This window comes from Colobus angolensis, unplaced genomic scaffold, assembly GCF_000951035.1.
Source record: "Colobus angolensis palliatus isolate OR3802 unplaced genomic scaffold, Cang.pa_1.0 Scaffold102, whole genome shotgun sequence".
NCBI classification, from domain to species: domain Eukaryota; kingdom Metazoa; phylum Chordata; class Mammalia; order Primates; family Cercopithecidae; genus Colobus; species Colobus angolensis.
In genome coordinates, this window is record NW_012111142.1 from 712116 (window position 1) to 731642 (window position 19527).

The 19527-nt window shown below is 49.9% G+C and overlaps 1 protein-coding gene across 1 annotated transcript in view; it reads left to right on the forward strand.

The window, feature by feature from the left end:
• JAK1 (Janus kinase 1) overlaps window positions 1-19527 on the forward strand; it is a 131782-nt gene that overhangs the window by 103885 nt on the left and 8370 nt on the right. Inside the window, exons 10-18 of the mRNA XM_011940820.1 lie at window positions 692-849; window positions 3490-3613; window positions 5617-5806; window positions 10752-10858; window positions 13946-14089; window positions 14878-14965; window positions 15973-16100; window positions 16719-16854; window positions 17390-17541. Of these exons, the coding sequence (XP_011796210.1) occupies window positions 692-849; window positions 3490-3613; window positions 5617-5806; window positions 10752-10858; window positions 13946-14089; window positions 14878-14965; window positions 15973-16100; window positions 16719-16854; window positions 17390-17541 (1227 nt within the window). The remainder of the gene's footprint in view (window positions 1-691; window positions 850-3489; window positions 3614-5616; window positions 5807-10751; window positions 10859-13945; window positions 14090-14877; window positions 14966-15972; window positions 16101-16718; window positions 16855-17389; window positions 17542-19527) is intronic.

Here is a 19527-nt window from a genome sequence, read left to right on the forward strand (position 1 = left end):
GCCACCTTGATTCAGGCTTCCTCTTCTCCTGTCTGGCCCCGGGGGACAGCTTCTCTGCATGTCTCCCTGCCTGCCACAGCCTTCCCCACCACGTCACCCGCAACGCGCGCGTACACACACACACACACACACACATACACTCACTAACCTCATCTGATAGTTTGAGATAATAGATGGGAAAATGTGTCGAACAGTGAAAGTCCTATGTAAATGCAAGGGAGACTGGGCGCAGTGGCTCACGGCTGTAATCCCAGCACTTTGGGAGACCAAGGTGGGAGATCACTCGAGGTCAGGAGTTCAAGACCAGTCTGGCCAACATGGTGAAACCCCGTATCTACTAAAAATACAAAAGTTAGCCAGACATGGTGGCAGGTGCCTGTAATTCCAGCTACTTGGGAGGCTGAGGCAGAAAAATCGCTCGGACCCAGGTGGTGGAGGTTGCAGTGAGCCAAGATCTTGCCACTGCACTCCAGCCTGGGTGACAGAGTGAAACTCCATCTTAAAATAAATAAATAAATAAATAAATAAATACATGCATGCAAGGGGTATGTTTAGTATTGATGAAAAGGTTTTCCCTTTGAGGTTCCCACTGGGTTATAAAAATCTTCTCACCGTGTACCTCCCTATAGAGTCAGCTACTTAAGCTGATAGAGACATGATGTAACCATGGGGATTTCTTCTCTCTTAATAGGAACTGAAGCTCTCTTCTCATGAGGAGGCCTTGTCCTTTGTGTCACTGGTAGATGGCTATTTCCGGCTCACCGCAGACGCCCATCATTACCTCTGCACCGACGTGGCCCCCCCGTTGATCGTCCACAACATACAGAATGGCTGTCATGGTCCAATCTGGTTGGTCCTAGAACCTTTTCAGTTGCCTTTGGTGTGCAGAGAGCCCATGTTTTAGTGACGGGGCATGTCATCATTGTTTAGGTCAGGCCAGTTGACCATGCTGCCTGGTAACTTGCTGGCTGTCCTGCTTTCCTCCCTGCTGTCCAAGCTCTGGTCAGGCCTTCCTGTAATCTCCTGCCATCCTTTTTGCAGCAGCCCCTCAACGCTACTTCTTTATGTGGATCTCTCCTCATAGTTTAACCCCCTCACCTCTTCATAGCTGATCAAGAAGTACTGCACTTTGTGATTTCTTGCTGTGTCAAACAATGCGGGCAATTCAAGAACACAGCTGAGCATGCTGCTATGTGCCTGTAGTTTCAGCTCCTTGAGAGACTGAGGTGGGAGGATCACTTGAGCTCAGGAGTTCCATTCTAGCCTGGGCAACATAGCAAGATCCCATCTCTAAAATATATAAAAGAAGAAAAAGAAAGATCAGACGAAGATCTCAGCATCAGACAGTGTAGTAAATGGAATCGTCAGTCAGCTTGTCCCAAGGTGCCAGGTGAACAGTGGGGACCGTGAGGGTGATACAGCCTTAAGGCCAGAAGGGGCTGTGTGGGATGTCTTGTCCCACCTGCATCTCAGAACTGGCAGCCTGTGCTCAAATACCTCTGGTGATGGGCAATGTATGAGGCAGCCCATGGATTCGAGCTCTGACTCTGAGAGATGTACATACCTTTCTGATATGGAGCTGTAGTTGACTTCTCTGTAACTTCTGTCTACTCACTTGAATTCTGCCTTTTGAGACAACAGGGATTCTGTTGACTTTCTCTCTCTCTCTCTCTTTTTTTTTTTTTTTTTGAGACGGAGTCTGGCTCTGTCGCCCGGGCTGGAGTGCAGTGGCCGGATCTCAGCTCACTGCGAGCTCCGCCTCCCGGGTTCACGCCATTCTCCTGCCTCAGCCTCCTGAGTAGCTGGGACTACAGGCCCCTGCCACCTCGCCTGGCTAGTTTTTAAAATTTTTTTAGTAGAGACGGGGTTTCACTGTGTTAGCCAGGATGGTCTCGATCTCCTGACCTAGTGATCCGCCCATCTCGGCCTCCCAAAGTGCTGGGATTACAGGTGTGAGCCACCGTGCCCGGCGACTTTCTCTTGCATATGACAGCCCTTCAGGCAAAGGAAAACAGCCAGCTGCTGTGTTTCTTCTGAGCCTCTCTTTTCAGACCACAGAATATCTGGGGAAGCATCTCTTCTGCCACCTTCCACATGATGTGCTTCTCACCTTTTTCCCCCTTCCGGCTACCTTGTGGACAGGTAGCTTAGTAGTCACATGGCCTGGCCTTGAGAGGCTCACAGACTCATAGGGAAACAGACACACAAAGAATGGCAGAGCAAGGGGTTGTGCATTCGAAAAGCGTCTTCTGCCAATGTCCCAGCCATGGTTGTGCTTCAGGGCCCAGGCACTCGCTCTTCCCTTGGCCCAGAATGCCCTTCCTCCAGAATCTGCACAGCTTCCACTTCCTTCAGGTGCTAGTCAGATACCACCTTCTCCGTGAAGTCTTCCTTGACCACCTTATGTAAAATCATACCTCTTTCCCTTCTCCATCCATGTTGGCTGCTGCACTCTGCCTTATTTTCCTTCGGTAGCAGTCGTTACCTCCTGAGATACTGTGTTTATGTACATAACATAACATTTGTTTCTGGTCTGACTACCCTCACTTTCTAGAATATGAGCTTCCCAAAGGCTGGGGCTGTGTTGCTCACTGCTTTCTTAACACACACAGGGCTTGGCACATTGTAGGCCTTCAGTGAGTATTCAATGAATGAATGGATATTTCATGTTTGATGGGATGCTGACATTCATTGCCTAAGGAGCCTGCTTAGAGTAGGTGGCATTCATACCTGATTAAAACGAAGAATCAGTGATGGCTTGCCAGGCCTTAAAGCGGGGAAAGGGTACCCAGATGAGAGGTCAGCACATGCAAAGGCATGGTGCAGTTAGAAAGTACGTAATGTCCCTGCCTCTGGAAACACATGAACCATGGCAGCCCTCTCTCACCAGTACTTAGCAAGCAGCACTCACCAGGTGCTAGTAACCTCATGCAGGGATGTATTCAGCCAGTGTTCACTGCCCTCTACATGCCAGGACTCACTGGTCCTGGGGATACAAAGAAGTGTAAGACAGTTCTGTTCCTACTGACATCTGTCCAATCCTCACTGATGTATTCACTCAGTGTGAGCCCATGGGGATACAACAATAAACAACACAGCCTGCAGTTCCCACCCCCATGAGGTTTGTGCTCCCGCTGGGCTGGCTGGGGGTGGAGGGGAGGCATGGCAGCTCCTCATCACCAGCCTCCAGAGAGGCTCTCCTGTCTCGAGCTGGAGACGATGTCTGTGGGGAACGTGGGGACAAGCAGGGCTCATTGCTTTGGGCAGGAGGCTGAATCCTCTTCTCAACCTTGGCAACTTCTTCAGTCCCGAGGCCACTCGGTATTTCCACTATGCTCATGGATGGCATCAGAGGGGATTTTAGGATCCTGGGCAGATAGTGTGATGGGGCTGTTAACACTTGAGGCAGCTCAGGAGAGTGGGTAGCCCAGGGGTTCACTGTGCTGTTTGGTGTGAGCTCTTTTTCCCTTTGCCTACTTCTCCCTCTAGTACAGAATACGCCATCAATAAATTGCGGCAAGAAGGAAGTGAGGAGGGGATGTACGTGCTGAGGTGGAGCTGCACCGACTTTGACAACATCCTCATGACCGTCACCTGCTTTGAGAAGTCCGAGGTCAGTCAGGACACTGGCTTGGACCAGGCCATACAGCCATGAGGTGTCCAGTGTAGCCTGGTTCAGGAGCTGCTGCAGACAGAACCACCCTTTGCAGGGTGGAATTGAAAAGCCTGGGTCTCTGAGGAGATCCCTGGGAGGTCAGGCAAGGGCCCCTGCTCTCAAAAGGAGACCACTCCCCAGCAGCCAGACCCGTACACCCTTCCCCTGTAGGGCCCTTTCCTTCTTCCTTCATGGGACCCATGGTGGGGGTCCACCATGGCTCTGAAAGATGGAACATGACCAGAAAACCAATTCACACCCAACACTTGGAAAGTATGGTGTCATTATTTAGAGTGGTTTATTTAGACTCAGTGCCAGCATCATCTCAGACCCAGAGCTATGCCTGTCTACAGCATTCACTGGTACAAACCAGTACCCAAATGCCACTTCATCCACATGGCCTAACACAGTTTTTTCCAAATGGTAGCTTCAGACACTTTAACAAATCGCCCCTCATCTTAGAACAATGAATAGAGATGTCTTTTAGTGATTGAAGCGTAGCTGAAGCTGGGGATGATGTGAGACACATTCTGAGGGCTAAGATATTCGCCAGAATTACTGATTTCCCCTCACTAGACCACAAATGCCTTTGTTATTCATGTAATTTAAAAAAATACAAAGTGGAATATTTTAAAAGACAGTGAGTTTTACAAAATACTTTACATCAATACACTTTAATCAGTACTGGTTAGGCTCCACATGCATGGGGAGACCTGGGACATGGAGGGGGCCTTTGGCACAGAGGGCAGACGCAGGAAGGACAAGCTCACTGGTGAACCCCTGAGGCTGAACTCAGTCAAGAATGGGAGGAGGAAAGGGCGGAAGGAAGCAGCGCTGCCAAGTGTCCTGGGGTGAGGCAATGCAGGGACAGCACCACCTGCCCAGGCTCTTCCCGAACAGCTGGGCCTCAGGGCTCCACGGCTCAGAGCTTGTCAGGCTCATTGCCTTTCCAGGATGCTTGCTGTCTATTCATCAGTCACTGGAGGAAGCTTAATGTGTTTACGATGGAGGAGTGCATGAGACAGCCCAGCCTCCTCCTGAAGTGGAATTGGCCTGTACAGTACCAAGAGTGTCCATGAGTCCCTAACAATGTCTCATCACCCGGGGAAAACAGCAGTCATAGAAATGATTACTCCCACCACTCACTGTGGCCCACCAGACCCTGTGCCAAGCATTGTACCTACTTGTGCTTGTTTAAGCCTTGTAATAGCCATATTAGGTAGGTACAGTTGAAGTAACTGTATCCCTAATCCCATTGTACTAATCCCGTTGTACAGTTGAAGTAACTGAGATTTTGAATATCATCTCCTAGTTTACACCTTAAGTAAGTCTTTCTGGCCCTCATTTTTTACCACTAAAATAGTTTAGTTTGTACAAAAAGAGTCCATGAAGGAAAACTGCTTATACCTCCTATCTGGCACCACAGTATCCCAGACCTGGGTCAGACACTGAACACCAGCTCCCAGTGTGGTTCTTCTCAAGTAGAGACACGGCCCGGAAGGGCTTAGTTTGAGGCGGTTCCTTGAGAAATTTTGCCATCATAGTGATTACCTCATACATAATATTTGCTGGACTTTATAAAGTGCTTACTAAGTTTTTCAACACACCATGTTATATAATTGTAGCAACAATCCTATGAGGTTGGATTTTCATGAACTTTATCTTACAGGTGAAAAACCAAGTGACGCTTTTGTAGAAATAGCTACTGTGTCTGCTGTAGTATTAACTCCCTTTTATCAATGCCTTCTCCCGGACCTTGTTTTATTATTTAGTTAGTCGTTGGTTGGATTATTTATTGATAATAAACTTTATTTTTGACTAATTTTAGATTTACAGAAATGTTACAGAGATGGTGCACAATTTCTCTGTACTCTTCATGCAGCTTCCCCTAATGTTAATGTCTTATATACCCATGCCTGACCCCATTTTAAACATGTAATTTCTGGTCATTTTCTGAATAGCAGGTGCAGGGTGCCCAGAAGCAGTTCAAGAACTTTCAGATCGAGGTGCAGAAGGGCCGCTACAGCCTGCACGGTTCGGACCGCAGCTTCCCCAGCTTGGGAGACCTCATGAGCCACCTCAAGAAGCAGATCCTGCGCACGGATAACATCAGCTTCATGTTGAAACGCTGCTGCCAGCCCAAGCCCCGAGGTTCGTCTCCCCATGCCAGAGCCAGGCTGTATCCCATCAGTAATGTGCTGAGACTCACATCAACCAAAACATGCTGGCTGGCTTAAACAAAGTGGACCCTCCCCACAGTTTCTAGGTGTTCTTTATTGAGTTTTATTACACTTCTGTGCCCAACTCACATCCAGTCCCTTGAGTGTGAGCATTGTCTATAGAAGAGGCATATACCTTTCTCAGCATCTCATTAGGCTGCAGAAAGAGGCATGCTCAGCATTAGTAAGCAGAAAATAACTTCATTCTTCCTTAAGATAAAATGCTTTGAGAGGTCTCCTGTCACTGGTTTATTTATCTGAGAGATACTCCTGGCACATTTTTTGTGGGCCGAGAACCATATCAGATGCAAACAATCAGAAATGCATAAGGCCCAGTCCCTGCTCTCTGGGGGTTTCCAGTCTAATGCCGATGTTACAGGTGAATGAGGCCACTGCAGTTTGTGATGGGTGTTTTAACCGACATAGATGTCATACCCTGGAGTCAAACAGAAAGGGATGATAAAAATCCCTGAGTTCCATAGCACAGGGGGCTGCATGGAGGAGGCAGTCTTGAACTGAGTGTGGGAGGATGAGTGGGAGGTTGCCAGTGCGGTCAGGGCATCTCAGCACGTGCAAACAGAGGCACAGGTGGGGGCTGCCATGAAGGTGAAGGTGGAAGGGAGGGGCAGGTGAGGCTGAGCTTAGGGTGTGGGGGCCTTGGGTGCCATGCCATGGAGCTGGGTCTTTATCCTGCAGGCCATGGGGGTCAGGGAGGATCAGGGAGTGAAATGGATCCAAGGGGTGAGCCACTCAGCTGTTCCTTGTTAAACCTCTTGAACAGTGTCACTGATGTTCTGCAGGTGGATTTGTCTCTTAGAATGTGAGGACTGGAAAGACAAGTAGAGGTCACACAGTCAACTGTCTTATTTTACAGATGAGAAACTTGAGGCCCAGAAGAGCGAAGTGGGTCTCATCAAAGGTCAGCATCAAAGAGGGGCTTGAGGGCCAGGCCTAACCTGCGTGCCCTAGCTCTTGAGAACTGTTAATTTTGCTGTCCTCACCTAAGATGCTGCCCTGCATGCGTCAGGTTCTTCCCTTAGAAGGAGGAAGGCCTCAGAGAAGGAGCAGCAGCGCAGTTGCCACTGAGGCCCCATGAGTGTCAGAGGAAGACCCTCTGAGGAGTCTTTATCTGGGCCACATCTTGTTCTTCCAAGCAAACGTATCCATGAACCCTCACACCACCAGGGGTGGGAGGAGGAAGCAGCACCAGGATAGAAAGGGACCTGGGTTCTTGATGTTTGAATCAGTTTTTGGTCTCAGCAAGGGGCTCGTCACTGAACTTGGTGAAAGAGGAAGGACTTGTGTTCTTGATCAGATAGGGTTTCCTGCCAGGCTCAGAGAATAACTGCAGCCTTTGTTTTCATGCTTGAGGATTTTCCGCAAAGGTAAAAACACATCTGCCACTTGACTGTGAGACCTCAGAGTGAGTTCAAACCTTAAAGCCCAACAGCCCTATTTATTCACAGCAACACACTGGAATGAACCCCAGTTGAGGCTCCTGAAACTCAGTGCTGAATGTGTTTCCTGTTGCCTTTCCCACCTGACTGTGGGCTCTTAAGACAGGACCTGAGTCTCACTTACCGCTCTGTGGGCTTGTGGGGAGGACAGTGCCCAGCATAGAATCAGCGTGAATAATGCCTGTCAGGTGAACCAGGTAGCAGGAGCTGCTGGATGGCGAGTGCCTACTGTGGCCCAGGCAGTTTGTGTGCCTGCCTTGTTTATTTCATCTACACAGTAGCTTTTCGTAGATACTACAAACGTGATGAAATTGAGACTTGAGAGATGGTAAGTGACTAGCTCAAGGCCACGTAGCTAGTAGTATAGGTAGTAGGAATAATAACAGTAGCAATAATTAATAAGAACGGCTCCTATCACGTGAGCAGGGCTTACGGTTTGCCAGGCATTGTTTGGAGATCTTTCATGTTTTAAGTCATTTAGTCCTCACAATAACCCAGAATATGTTGTTATCCCAATTATACATACCCAAGATCACTTAGGTAGAGGATGAGTGGGGATTTGGACCAGCCATCAGCCTAGGACTTTAGAGCAAGGACCAATTCTGACCTTGGGAGAGTAAGAATAAGGCCTGTGTGTGAGGCTTCCTTAGATAGGTCCCCCAGAGCTCGCTCTCTTCCCTCTGCCATCTGCAAATTAGAGAAGTGGTGAAATCGTGAAAATTAGACATGAGAATGTTGTGTTGGGTTCTTCGGCTCCTCTGCCCTCCTAACCACGGGGTTTTGATAGCCAGACCCTGATCTGGGTTTCTCACTTGAAAATGCAACTAAGAAACTCTTCATGGGATAAATAAAAAGCAAAGTGAAAAAGCAGGAGGCCACTCAGAGTGGGTGTGATGGTTCAGCAGGTCCCGCATCTCTGGTCCTGGGTCCTGTGTCCGCCCCCACTGCCCATCTCCAAGTCTGAGGGAGGCCATGTGGAGAGCTCCATAAGGACCCAGGGGGCTCCTGGGCCCGTTTTCCCCCGGTCCTTTTAAATCCTCATCTGTGCAGTCAGCTCTGACACTGAGGACTTCTGCAGTCCACTGCCCAGGCCTCCGGAACCCTGATGATACAGGAAGGATGGTAATAGTGACTAAGATGTAATGCCAGTCACAATCACAGTGGCAGCCAGTCAGGGAGCGTTTTACTCCATACCAGGCGCTGAAGGCAGCCCTTGCCTTACGTCATCCCATTCATCCACACGGTAACCTATGAGGGACACAGCTGTGGCCCCCATTTTTCTAGTGAGGAAACACCTTCATGGAGGCACTGTGGCTTCCCCCATTCACATTGTTGACCCTGGTCCCATGTTGCCTGAAGTGCCCATGCAAAGAATAGTCCATAAATGGCTTCGATTCCATTCCCCTCTCTCATTTCCCAAGTGGCTCTGCTGCCTGGCCTCTTGCCTGCGGACACCAGCCACGGGGCCCCTTCTTGATGCCTTTTCTCCTGAGTTGAGTTGAGCCTGAGTTGCCTCTGAATCGGATTTTCCCCAGGTAACAGGGTGGAGTCAGGAAAATGGTATGGAGGGAACAGCCTCTGGAAAAAGGAGTGAGTGCCCAGGATATGAGAACAAGGGGAGCCTCTCCCTGAGCCCTGTTTCTGGCACCCACATTTGTTTTCCCGATTAGGGCCAGGTATGTTGTGGGAAGGGTAGAGACTAGAGCCATCTCTGACTTCAGTGTCAATCCTAAGATTATGAACTGCCTGGCCTTGGGCCAATTACTTAATCTCTTGGAATCTCTTTTCTCATGTATAAAATGGGGATAAGAATACTGTGTATTCCATAGGATTGTCATAAGACAAAGGAGTTAGTGTGTATGTTGCTCATAGAACAGCGGCTGGCACAGAGAAAGCAATCGGAGTATGTGAGCTTAAAAAATTAGAAAGGAGGCCGGGCACGGTGGCTCAAGCCTGTAATCCCAGCACTTTGGGAGGCCGAGACGGGCGGATCACGAGGTTAGGAGATCGAAACCATCCTGGCTAACACGGTGAAACCCCGTCTCTACTAAAAATACAAAAAAAAATTAGCCGGGCGAGGTGGCGGGCGTCTGTAGTCCCAGCTACTCGGGAGGCTGAGGCAGGAGAATGGCGTGAACCCGGGAGATGGAGCTTGCAGTGAGCTGAGATCCGGCCACTGCACTCCAGGCTGGCAAAAAAAAAAAAAAAAAAAAAAAAAAAAAAAATTAGAAAGGAAAAGAACACCCTGTCCTGAGGGATAGCGAGGTTTAGAGACGTGGCCCTGTGCGGGGACCCGGCACTCAGCATCCATTGCCTCCCAGCGGTGTGTGTGGTGGCCTCTGTGGGTTATGCCTGGCTGTTCTTACAGATGTTCTTTTAGGAACTTCCTTCTGTTCCAGTCCAGGAATCAGGACTTGAATGGCTACATTTTCTCCCCTAACTCGTTATTGTCTTCTAGTGTAGGAAAGAGGAAGTGAAGGGAAATGCATATTCGTTGTCATTTTCCTAACATTTCTGCTTCAGTTAATAAAATTGATGAATACACACAAGTCTTCAGGGATTCCCAGAATACTTTCCCTGCTAGTCAGGATCTGGAAGGTCCCTTCTTGCCTTATGATAGCCTCGTCCCTTGCAGTAGTTTCATGGTGGAAAAGATGATTTCTGTGGATTGTGGATTTCCTGGCCTGGAGGATTTAGTAATGTGTTGGGTTTCTGTTTGAATCAGTAGAATCTGGGGGATAGTCTGCTTAAACCTGCACATTGAGGGGGCATTTGGTAAGCGCCTCCTCCGTGTCAGGTACCGCTCGTACCAGGAGCTTCAGACAGGGCACTGTTCTGGGTCACCTGTGCTGATCTTCTGGCTCAAAACCAGTGTTTGTTCACCACCTCCTCTGGTTCCCGTCATGCCCTGGGCCTGGGTACTGCTGCTTCCTTCCACAGCTCTCATCTTTAGAAAGACGCCAGTCATTCATTCACACATTTAACAAATAATAATTGAGTGCCTGCTATCTACCGGGCTATGGAGGTGGAGCAGAAAATAAGATAGACACGGTTTCTGACTTCTTTTGGTTTCCAGTCCTACATTTTAAATTTTAATTTCATTGAGGAAACTGTTTCTGACCTTTCTTACCAGAACGGATCTTGCTATACCAACCTTGGAGCATCACACACCTGTTCTTTACAGGAGCTGAACAAATTGTAGCTTTCCATTTAATTGGTGATTTGGGAGTTTTGGCTCTGTCATCACCCTGTGAGCTCCTGGAGGGTAGGAGCCATATGCCTGTTCAGTAAGCACTTGTTGAATGACTGAAGCAGCAAGTGCCTGCACACAGGTCCCACGACCCTGGCTCAGTAGACACTGGCTGTCTGGGAACTCAGATCTTGGGTGCTGCGCTCAGACTGCTCCAATCTCTTCCACAGAAATCTCCAACCTGCTGGTGGCTACTAAGAAAGCCCAGGAGTGGCAACCCGTCTACCCCATGAGCCAGCTGAGTTTTGATCGGATCCTCAAGAAGGATCTGGTGCAGGTGAGTCACAGCTGCAGGGTGTGGGCTGGCTGTGGTCCTGCCTCCCTGCGGTGGAGCAGCCTGGGGATCTGGGGCAAGGAAGGCTGTGTTTGGAGAAATCTTAGTAGAAAAAGAACAGGGAGACTTTCCTTTGATGGCAAAAGCCATACAACCAGTGCCTCCATCCTCGTCACCCTTGCTGATGCTCTTCAGAGACATGTCTTGAGGAAAGTGGTTTGGTCAGGCTTTCTGGGGTTCCCTAGAACTGCAGGGACCTTCTGTGGTGAGGGAATGCTGAGGGGGTGGCAGGGCAGGAGGTGGCTCTCCACAGGGGAGCATGGCCGTCACCCCTCGCTGCCTGCAGCAGGCTGTGTGACCGAGCACCTTCAGAGTTCAGTCCTGCACTTTCTGATGATGCTTCCAGAAGGAGCAGAGCTGGGGAGGAGAGAACACAGGGAGGGAACAAGAGGACACGCACAGTCTAGGCCTGAAGGAGAGCTATCTGGAGAAACAGATCCTAGCCTTTGGAGGCCTTTTTGCCCAGAATCTACAGGGGCTGCCCTGGAGCTGTTGCTGGTGGTGTGAGACCCAGGGAAAGCCCACTTTCTGTTCTGCCGCCGCACCCTGGCCCTGTTGCGTAGAGCCACGCATTGGGGTATCAGGGAGATGGTGTGGCAGCCTTGGAGGGAAGCAGGCATGGTGCCACTCACCACCTGGGGAGATGGCAGCACTTTGGGGGTGTTGGAGGGTGGGGCGGAAGCTGCCTGCTGTGAAGGAGCCTGGGGAGAGTGGCACACGGGGGTTTGTTACTTTACCTTTTTCAATGAGTCCCTGAGATTGTTGGGTAGGGCCTGAGGGAGTGGAAATCCACAGCTAAACTGCCTCACTTCCATCGTGGTACATTTCTTCACCAAAGGGCCATCATTGTTCTCTATTCCTCTTGTGGTGTCAGAGCTATGTCCTGAGATTACAGTCACCAGAGCCACAGTTTCATAGCCTCTTTTCTGTGTAGAACTTACATAGTCTGTGGGGCCTGCCTCTTTTCCCTCCCCTCAAGCCTCCAAGCAGGTAACCACCATCCTCCATGCCTTCCACATCCACTTAGCCAACAGAGATCAAGCATTACATGTGCCATGCACGATTGCTGCCTCAGCAGGCTCCTGTCTATTTTGAGGGGGTAATCACATTCGCAAGAGTCAAGTTCCAAGGTAGGGAAGTACAGGAGGATGTGGACCTAATCCTGAGAGGACAGAGATGGCTTCCTGGAGGAAATGGTATCAAAGCAGAGTCCCAGACCAGGCACAGTGGCTCACACCTGTAGTCCCAGCACTTTGAGAGGCCAAGGTGGGAGGATCGCTTGAGCCTAGGAGTTCAAGACCAGCCTGGGCAACACAATGAGATCCCCATCTCTACTAAAAATAAAAATGAGAAAGTTAGCTGTGCGTAGTGGTATGCAGCTATAGTCCTAGCTACTCAGGAGGCTGAGTTGGAAGGATTGTATAAGGCCAGGAGTTTGAGGTTGGAGTGAACCATGATTGTGCTACTACACTCCAGCCTGGGTGACAGAGCGAGACCCTGTCTGGGGGGTAAGCAGGGTCTCATCCTGGAGGATGAGCTCAAGTAGCTAGGCAAGATGGAGGGAGCAGCATCAGAGGAGGCTGAAATGGGCCATATGGGCCTTTGTGGGGCCCTGCAGAATCCTGACAGCATATGGTATCATGACTTGGCCACGGGAAGAGCAATTATTCTGAAAGCATATGGCTTTTACGGGATGTTCTGGGAATACAGCTTCCCATAACCTTGATGGATCACTTCATGACAGATGCAGCTTTAATGAATAGCCAAAGACCTTGCCAGGATACAGCAGACAGGGTGGATGCATCGCCGTTCGGCTCTGACAGATGACAAATGGTGGCATTTGTGCAAATTAATATACCTGATTAACAATGGTGTATGTTCCTATGGGGGATAAGACTGATTCCCTAGGTATAAGCTACAGTCCATTTTCCGCATTTCCAGGGGGTCCTTAAATAATAGAATAATGGACCTTCATTTTACAAGTTTTGTGGGGCTAATGTCAACAACTTGACAGTGCCTAAGTTTCGTGAATCCCATTTCGATTTACAAATATTAGGAATTTTAAAATCAGAATTATTGCAACTTGAACTGGAAGGGTCCTCAGAAATAGATCATGGTGCGGCCAGGGCTTTGCACGGATCATCTCATTCAGTCCTCCTGCCACTCATCCGGGGGTATTGTTCCCTTTCACATGTCAGGAAATCCAGGACACATTGCCCCAGTCTCCACCATCATCTTCACATTGCCATCTCCTCTGTGAGCTTGCCGGGACAAATGCAGCTGTACTTTGCACCACTAACTTTAAATCCCAGCATGCATGCATACACATGAGCACACACACTGGATAGATGGATGGGAAACATGGTTCCAGTGTGAGAAACTGTGCCTACCTGTGCCAGAGGGCTTCAGATAACACATGGGCCCACCAGATGGGTTTCTACCCCCCCCCCCCCGTAAGCCTGAATCTGTACCAGGAGTTTGATTCTTACCACAGCCTTATGAGGTCAGTACCATTATTACCTCCATTTTCAGAAAGTGGGCAGAGATTGCTCCCATGTCACATGGCCAGCGGGTAGTAGAGCTGGGATTTGCAAGCCTCTTCACAGGGTAGCACAGCCTGTGAGTAGAGGAGCTGCCTGGGGGCTCCTGTCTTGAGTCTTCTCTGGAGGCCTGGGGTGGGACCCATGTGGCTGGCCGTTGATGGCCCTGTTTGCAGTGTCTTGACAGGTTAGGACCGTGTTTTGGCCAGAGGCTGTTCCTGAGGGTAGAAAGCAAGGAGCCGTTTAGGGAGTAGGAGGACTGTCTCCTGGGGCCCAGCAAATGTCACCACTGTGTTTGGCAAATAGCTTGTTGTTTTCTCAGGAGATCTGACAGGGACAAGGTGCTGGGGACCATGAGCTGGGGCAGGGAGCCCTCTTGCCTTTGCCCCATCCCACTGATAGTCCATGTTCCCACTGAGGAGCCATTCCCAGACGGTCCATCACTGCAGGGCACAGAGAGGTCACCCCAGCCTTCTGCTTCCTCCCTCAGGGCGAGCACCTTGGGAGAGGCACGAGAACACACATCTACTCTGGGACCCTGATGGATTACAAGGATGACGAAGGAACTTCTGAAGAGAAGAAGATAAAAGTGATCCTCAAAGTCTTAGACCCCAGCCACAGGGATATTTCCCTGGCAAGTGTCTTCCTCTGAACTCCTCCCCTCCCCTCTCCCGTTTCCAGAGCCAGTGGAACATGATGGGCTGAGAAGAACCCTTGCACTTCTTGTGGCCCAGTGGTTTTCAAACTTGCCTTTTGCTCAGAAGTTTTTTCTCCACATATGATCTTAGTGGACCCTGTGTGTAGAGTGAGGTGGGTTGAGCAGCTCCTCACACTCATCCCGTGCCCTCCCTTCCACCCCCACCCCCCACCTTTCCTAAGGACAGGTCCAGGTGGCCATGCTGTGGAGCCCCAGGACTGGCCAAATGGTTCAAAGTTCCTGATACAGTCCATGGCTCTCAACGCACAGTCTGGAAAATTAAAGCCCAGAGGAGTAAAAGGACTCACCCAGGATCCCACAGACTGTTAGAGTGACACAGTCAAATATTGAGCAGAGATCGGCTGCCTTCATTTTCCCTTTGTTCCAGCATAGTGCTAAACATGGGTATTTCCCAGAGCTGAAAGGAAGCGAGAAAGGTGGGCATGAGTATCCAGTGGGAAAATTCTTAGCCAGCTTCTCCCACCAGCCCTGCTTTGCATCCTGTTAGGTTTTCTAAAGAAATCTCACATCCCTGCCAGATTGGCCCAGAGAACAAGGCTTGGCAGTGCCTCTGGACAGTCAAGGCCAGGGGATTGATGTTCAGGGCCTGGGTGGCGACAGTGGTGAGCTTCCCTGGGTCCACTGGCTTTTCCCTCAACAGAGCCCCTGGGGAGCAGCCCCCTCGAGGCTGGCCTGAGACATTCGTGTATCCTGCTTGCCTACAGGCCTTCTTCGAGGCAGCCAGCATGATGAGACAGGTCTCCCACAAACACATCGTGTACCTCTATGGCGTCTGTGTCCGCGACGTGGAGAGTAAGTGTGTTCTCTTTTGAAGGGGTGAGTGGCCTGGCTGGGGAGACTGGGTGCTGTGGAGACGGTGGGGGCTCTTCCCACCCTCATGTTGCCCAGGCTTCTTGCCTTTCTTTGTGCGGTTGAGGAGATTGAGGGACGGAGCAGATCATTTGCTTAAGTTAGTAGTGGAGGTGGAACTAAAACCGATTGCTTTTCATTCACTTGTGTAATGTTTTCTTGTCAACGCTGGCAAGAACCCTACACTGTGCTAGACCTGGGAGGCTGAGGTGAGTGAAATGAGGTCACGGCCCCAAGAGTCAGGCTCCAGGAGCTCTGGGCAGGTGAGCGAGGTGAGCGCACCCCACGGGCAGCAAGACGCTGGCCCCTCGAGTGGACTGGCCTGCCTTTCAACCGCAGGCAGGCTTGGCCCTTTCTTGGTTGTCAAGCCACTGAGCTGGTGGGCCCTTGGGCTGCTGCTGCACACTGAGATGGAGGGGTGGCCTTGGCCGCTGAGTTCCTGACATATAAGTTTGGAAGAATAACGATTTTTTTTTTAAACCCCAAGTGACTTCTTCCCTGTGAAATCCAACAATGTGAGCTGTTCGGTGTACTCACACAGGAGTCCTGTGGAGAGGGAGTTTTGCCGTGTGAGCGGCCTGACCTCGGCATCGCAGTGCCTTGTAGAGCAGCAGCAGTGGCGGCGGCTGTTCCCAGAGCCCTTGTTCTGTGTCAGGCCCTCTGCCAAGGCTTTCCATGCCTTGTGACATTGAGCTGCCATCTGTTATTACAGATGAGGGAATTGAGGCTCAGAGAAGTGTCACTTGCTCAGTGCCACCTGTTTAGAAGAAGAGCTTGGGGTTGAACTTGGCCTTTCCAGCTCTGAAGCCCCCTGCACCTTTGTACCCCCCAAGGATATCTGTGTACTCTGAGGTCGAGTAGTGTTCACTAGAGTGGGCTGTTGTAAGGGGATGAAGGAGAGGACTGTCCCATAGACCAGGTTCCAGACGTGGCTACTTTTGTGCCTATAGATATCATGGTGGAAGAGTTTGTGGAAGGGGGTCCTCTGGATCTCTTCATGCACCGGAAAAGCGATGTCCTTACTACACCCTGGAAATTCAAAGTTGCCAAACAGCTGGCCAGTGCCCTGAGCTACTTGGTAAGAATGTCCTGATGTCCATAATGGTCCCACCAGAAACCAGAGTGTCGTGGGAGGGGTGGCAGGAAGGAGGTGCTAGCCAAGCAGCTGGAGGGGCCTGTTCTTGGGTTCCATGGGTCCAGGGCTCTGTGGCTGGACAAAGGTGTGCCTGGTGCTTACTGAAGACGGTCATTTGGAGCCGTTCCCTGTGCTCCATGGTTCTGTTTAGTGGGAAATGTTAGCACGTCAGAAGACTGACCTGCATACTGCAGATGGCAAGGCTGAAAGCAGTGCGGTAGGTGTTGAGTGAATGAGTGAACTGCCAGCCTGTGTAGCAGCTGACACGTGTGGAGTGCTCACCATGGCTCAGCTGTTCAGGCGTTTCACAGATTCTCATCAGTGTCATGCTCATGAAACCCAGTGAGATACGCCCCACTCTTTAGCCACATTCAGTGATGAGGGAGCTGGAGCCGAGGGGCACCTGTGATGTGCCTAAGTCACACAGATGATTGGTGGCAGGGCCAGGCTGTCTGGATCTGGCTGTAGCTGGAGGTAGGAAGAGATGACCTCAGGGAGCAGGGTTGGAAATAGAGTACAGGAAGGAGCAGCCTGGTTAAACTTGCCCTTTTTACTCTGCAGGAAGATAAAGACCTGGTCCATGGAAATGTGTGTACTAAAAACCTCCTCCTGGCCCGTGAGGGCATTGACAGCGAGTGTGGTCCGTTCATCAAGCTCAGTGACCCTGGCATCCCCATTACGGTGCTGTCTAGGCAAGGTGTGTCTCCCCTCTCTTCCCTCTGGCCCCATCCTGAGTTGGGGCAAGTCAGCAGAGAGAAGGGTTGGGCTGGGGTTGGTCTCCTTTTAGAGAGTCATTTTTTAAAATTTTATTTTAGTAGAGACAGTTTCACCATATTGGCCAGAGTGGTCTTCATCTCCTGCCTTCTCTTAAGCCCTTGAACAAGCCCCCTTTCGTCCCCCTGCCCTGGGTGATGGCGCCCACCCTGGGATGTTTTGCTGATCCTGAGGCCAGGGCTTCAGAAGCCTGGCTCCACACGACCCTTCTGGGGAGCTTGGAGGCAAGGACCCATCTGCTGGCTGTGACCCAGATTGATGTATCAGAAGTGCTGGGTGAGGCTTGGAGGCCTGCACACCTGCAGAACCCCCATGGGACTCAGGTGGCCATGGGCCACGTTTGGACACACTGCTTGAAGTGGTTCCTTCATTGGCTCACTGTTCTGGCTGCAGTGACAGTAACTGAATCCCCAGGAGATCCTAGAAACTGCTCTGTCAATGTGTCTGTTGTCTTCCAGAGTGCATTGAACGAATCCCGTGGATTGCTCCCGAGTGTGTTGAGGACTCCAAGAACCTGAGCGTGGCTGCTGACAAGTGGAGCTTTGGAACTACGCTCTGGGAAATCTGCTACAATGGCGAGATCCCCTTGAAAGACAAGACACTGATTGAGGTGAGCAGGTGTTTCCCAGGGCATGAGGCAAGTGAGGGCTTTCAGGCATTCATGGACTTCCCAGGAGCTGTCAGAAGCCTGGCACTGTGGGAAGAGACGGGCATGGGTTTGAATCTCTGATAATCAGTAACTCCTTGTAGGGTTTTTGTGAAGATTAAAGAATGCATAGAGAGTGATAGGCATACAGTACAAGCTCAGTAGATGTTATAGTATTATTTATCTGAGATTTTAAGTGCCTGTTATTCAGCAAAATTAACACGCAAATATGTATGGCGTTCCTATCTTGTGTTAGGCATCAAGCTAGGGAAAAGCTGGGGGTTCACAATAAAGTAAGATAGAGGCCTTGCCTTCCCTTGAGGGCCTTAGGGTATGGTAGGGATTTAGGCTAAAATAACAATGGTAAGAATTCCAGAAAGAATACCTGAAAGTGTCACCCTAAGAGCCCTGCAAATTAGGTAGGAGGGTATCATTACCCTCATTTGACAGATCAGGTAACTGAGACTCAGGTAGCCCCACTCACCTGGGTTCCTCAGCTAGAATGCAAAACAGGTGAGGTGTGGACCTGTCCTCCAAATGTACCTGTGGAAAAAGTAGAAACTCTGACTCCAAAGGGGTAAAGTAGTAAAAATCACAATGAAAGACCACTGTCCCTTCATCTCAGTGACTGTAATTGGAATGTGCTCCGGATGTTTAGAGGGGGCAGCCATCAGTTTCGGCTGTGAGAGCCTGGTTTCAGTGCTGTGCCAGGAGCCTGGGTAGTTTGGTGTGCCTCGCCTTGAGTATCTGGAATGGGGAAAGGAGTAACAGTGATCAGGTGGGAAAGGCCATTTGGGTTCAGATGTTTAAAGTCCCTGATTCCAGGCTGCAGAGCCTACATTTTCCTGGGGGTGGCCTGGGACAAGGCAGGATTTGGGTGGAGGAGGGAGGGGCTTGGAGGTTGGCCTTGGGATGTTCTTCTGGATGCAGTAGCTGGGATGGACAGAGGAGAGACCTGGAGGGAGACAAGGGCCCTGAGGCTCTCAGCAATGAGAGCCCCACATCCGGAAATAGCAGCGGGAGTCCAGAGTGCAGGGTGGGAGATATTGAAGAGGTAGAACCTCTATGACTTGCCAGTTAAAGACTTGGGAAAGGATCTTAAACCCGCGGGGAAACCATCGGATCTACAGATCTGCTATTTGGAATTTTCAGCCGAGGCTTTTGGGAAATTCATTTTTATTTTTGACTTCCTTGAATCCTTGGAAATGAAACAACATACCCTTTGTCATCAGTCAGTATTTATTGAGCATGTGCTGCGTACCCCAGGCTGAACAGCATACAGGGTGGTGTAAGGAAGGACCCGTGTCTTTAATAACATAGGGGTCTCTCTCCACCTAAGTCCACTTGGGTTAGATGGCCTTTCTGCAGGCTGCACTGACGCAGCGATGTGTAAGTGACACTCAAGGACAAGAGCAGCTCTCAGCTCCTTAATTCTAGTCCTCCCTCCTCCCTGTCCTCTGGGGCCTGCCCACCCCACCCCAGGGCCCATGGGGACCAGAGAGGAACTTAGTACCCTTGGAGTTCAGCTACAAAGTAGAAACTGGAATGCAGTGGTTTCACTTCATCTTCCAAAAGTAGCATAAGTTCTTTGTTTCTAAAGTTTAAAGTAATAAACAGTTGAAGAAAATTTTAAAAATGAAACTGTTAAAAAAAGAAAATAGCAATCACTATATTCTTGTCATCCCTGACCACTGTTAACACTTCGGCATTTTGTCTTCCAGCCTGTTTGTATCTCTTTTTTAAACAAAATTGGGGCCATGCTAGATAGAGTTATATAAAATTCTGAGTTTTTTCATTTAATACTATGAGTGCTTTCCTGTAAGATTAAATCATAATTTTTAAAAATTTAACATAAGAGTTGTTTTGTTTAATTTACTTGAGTAAATTTATATTTGGCATTTAAGTTTTCAGATTTCCAGTGTTCTATCTAATTCTGCAGGGAACATCCTT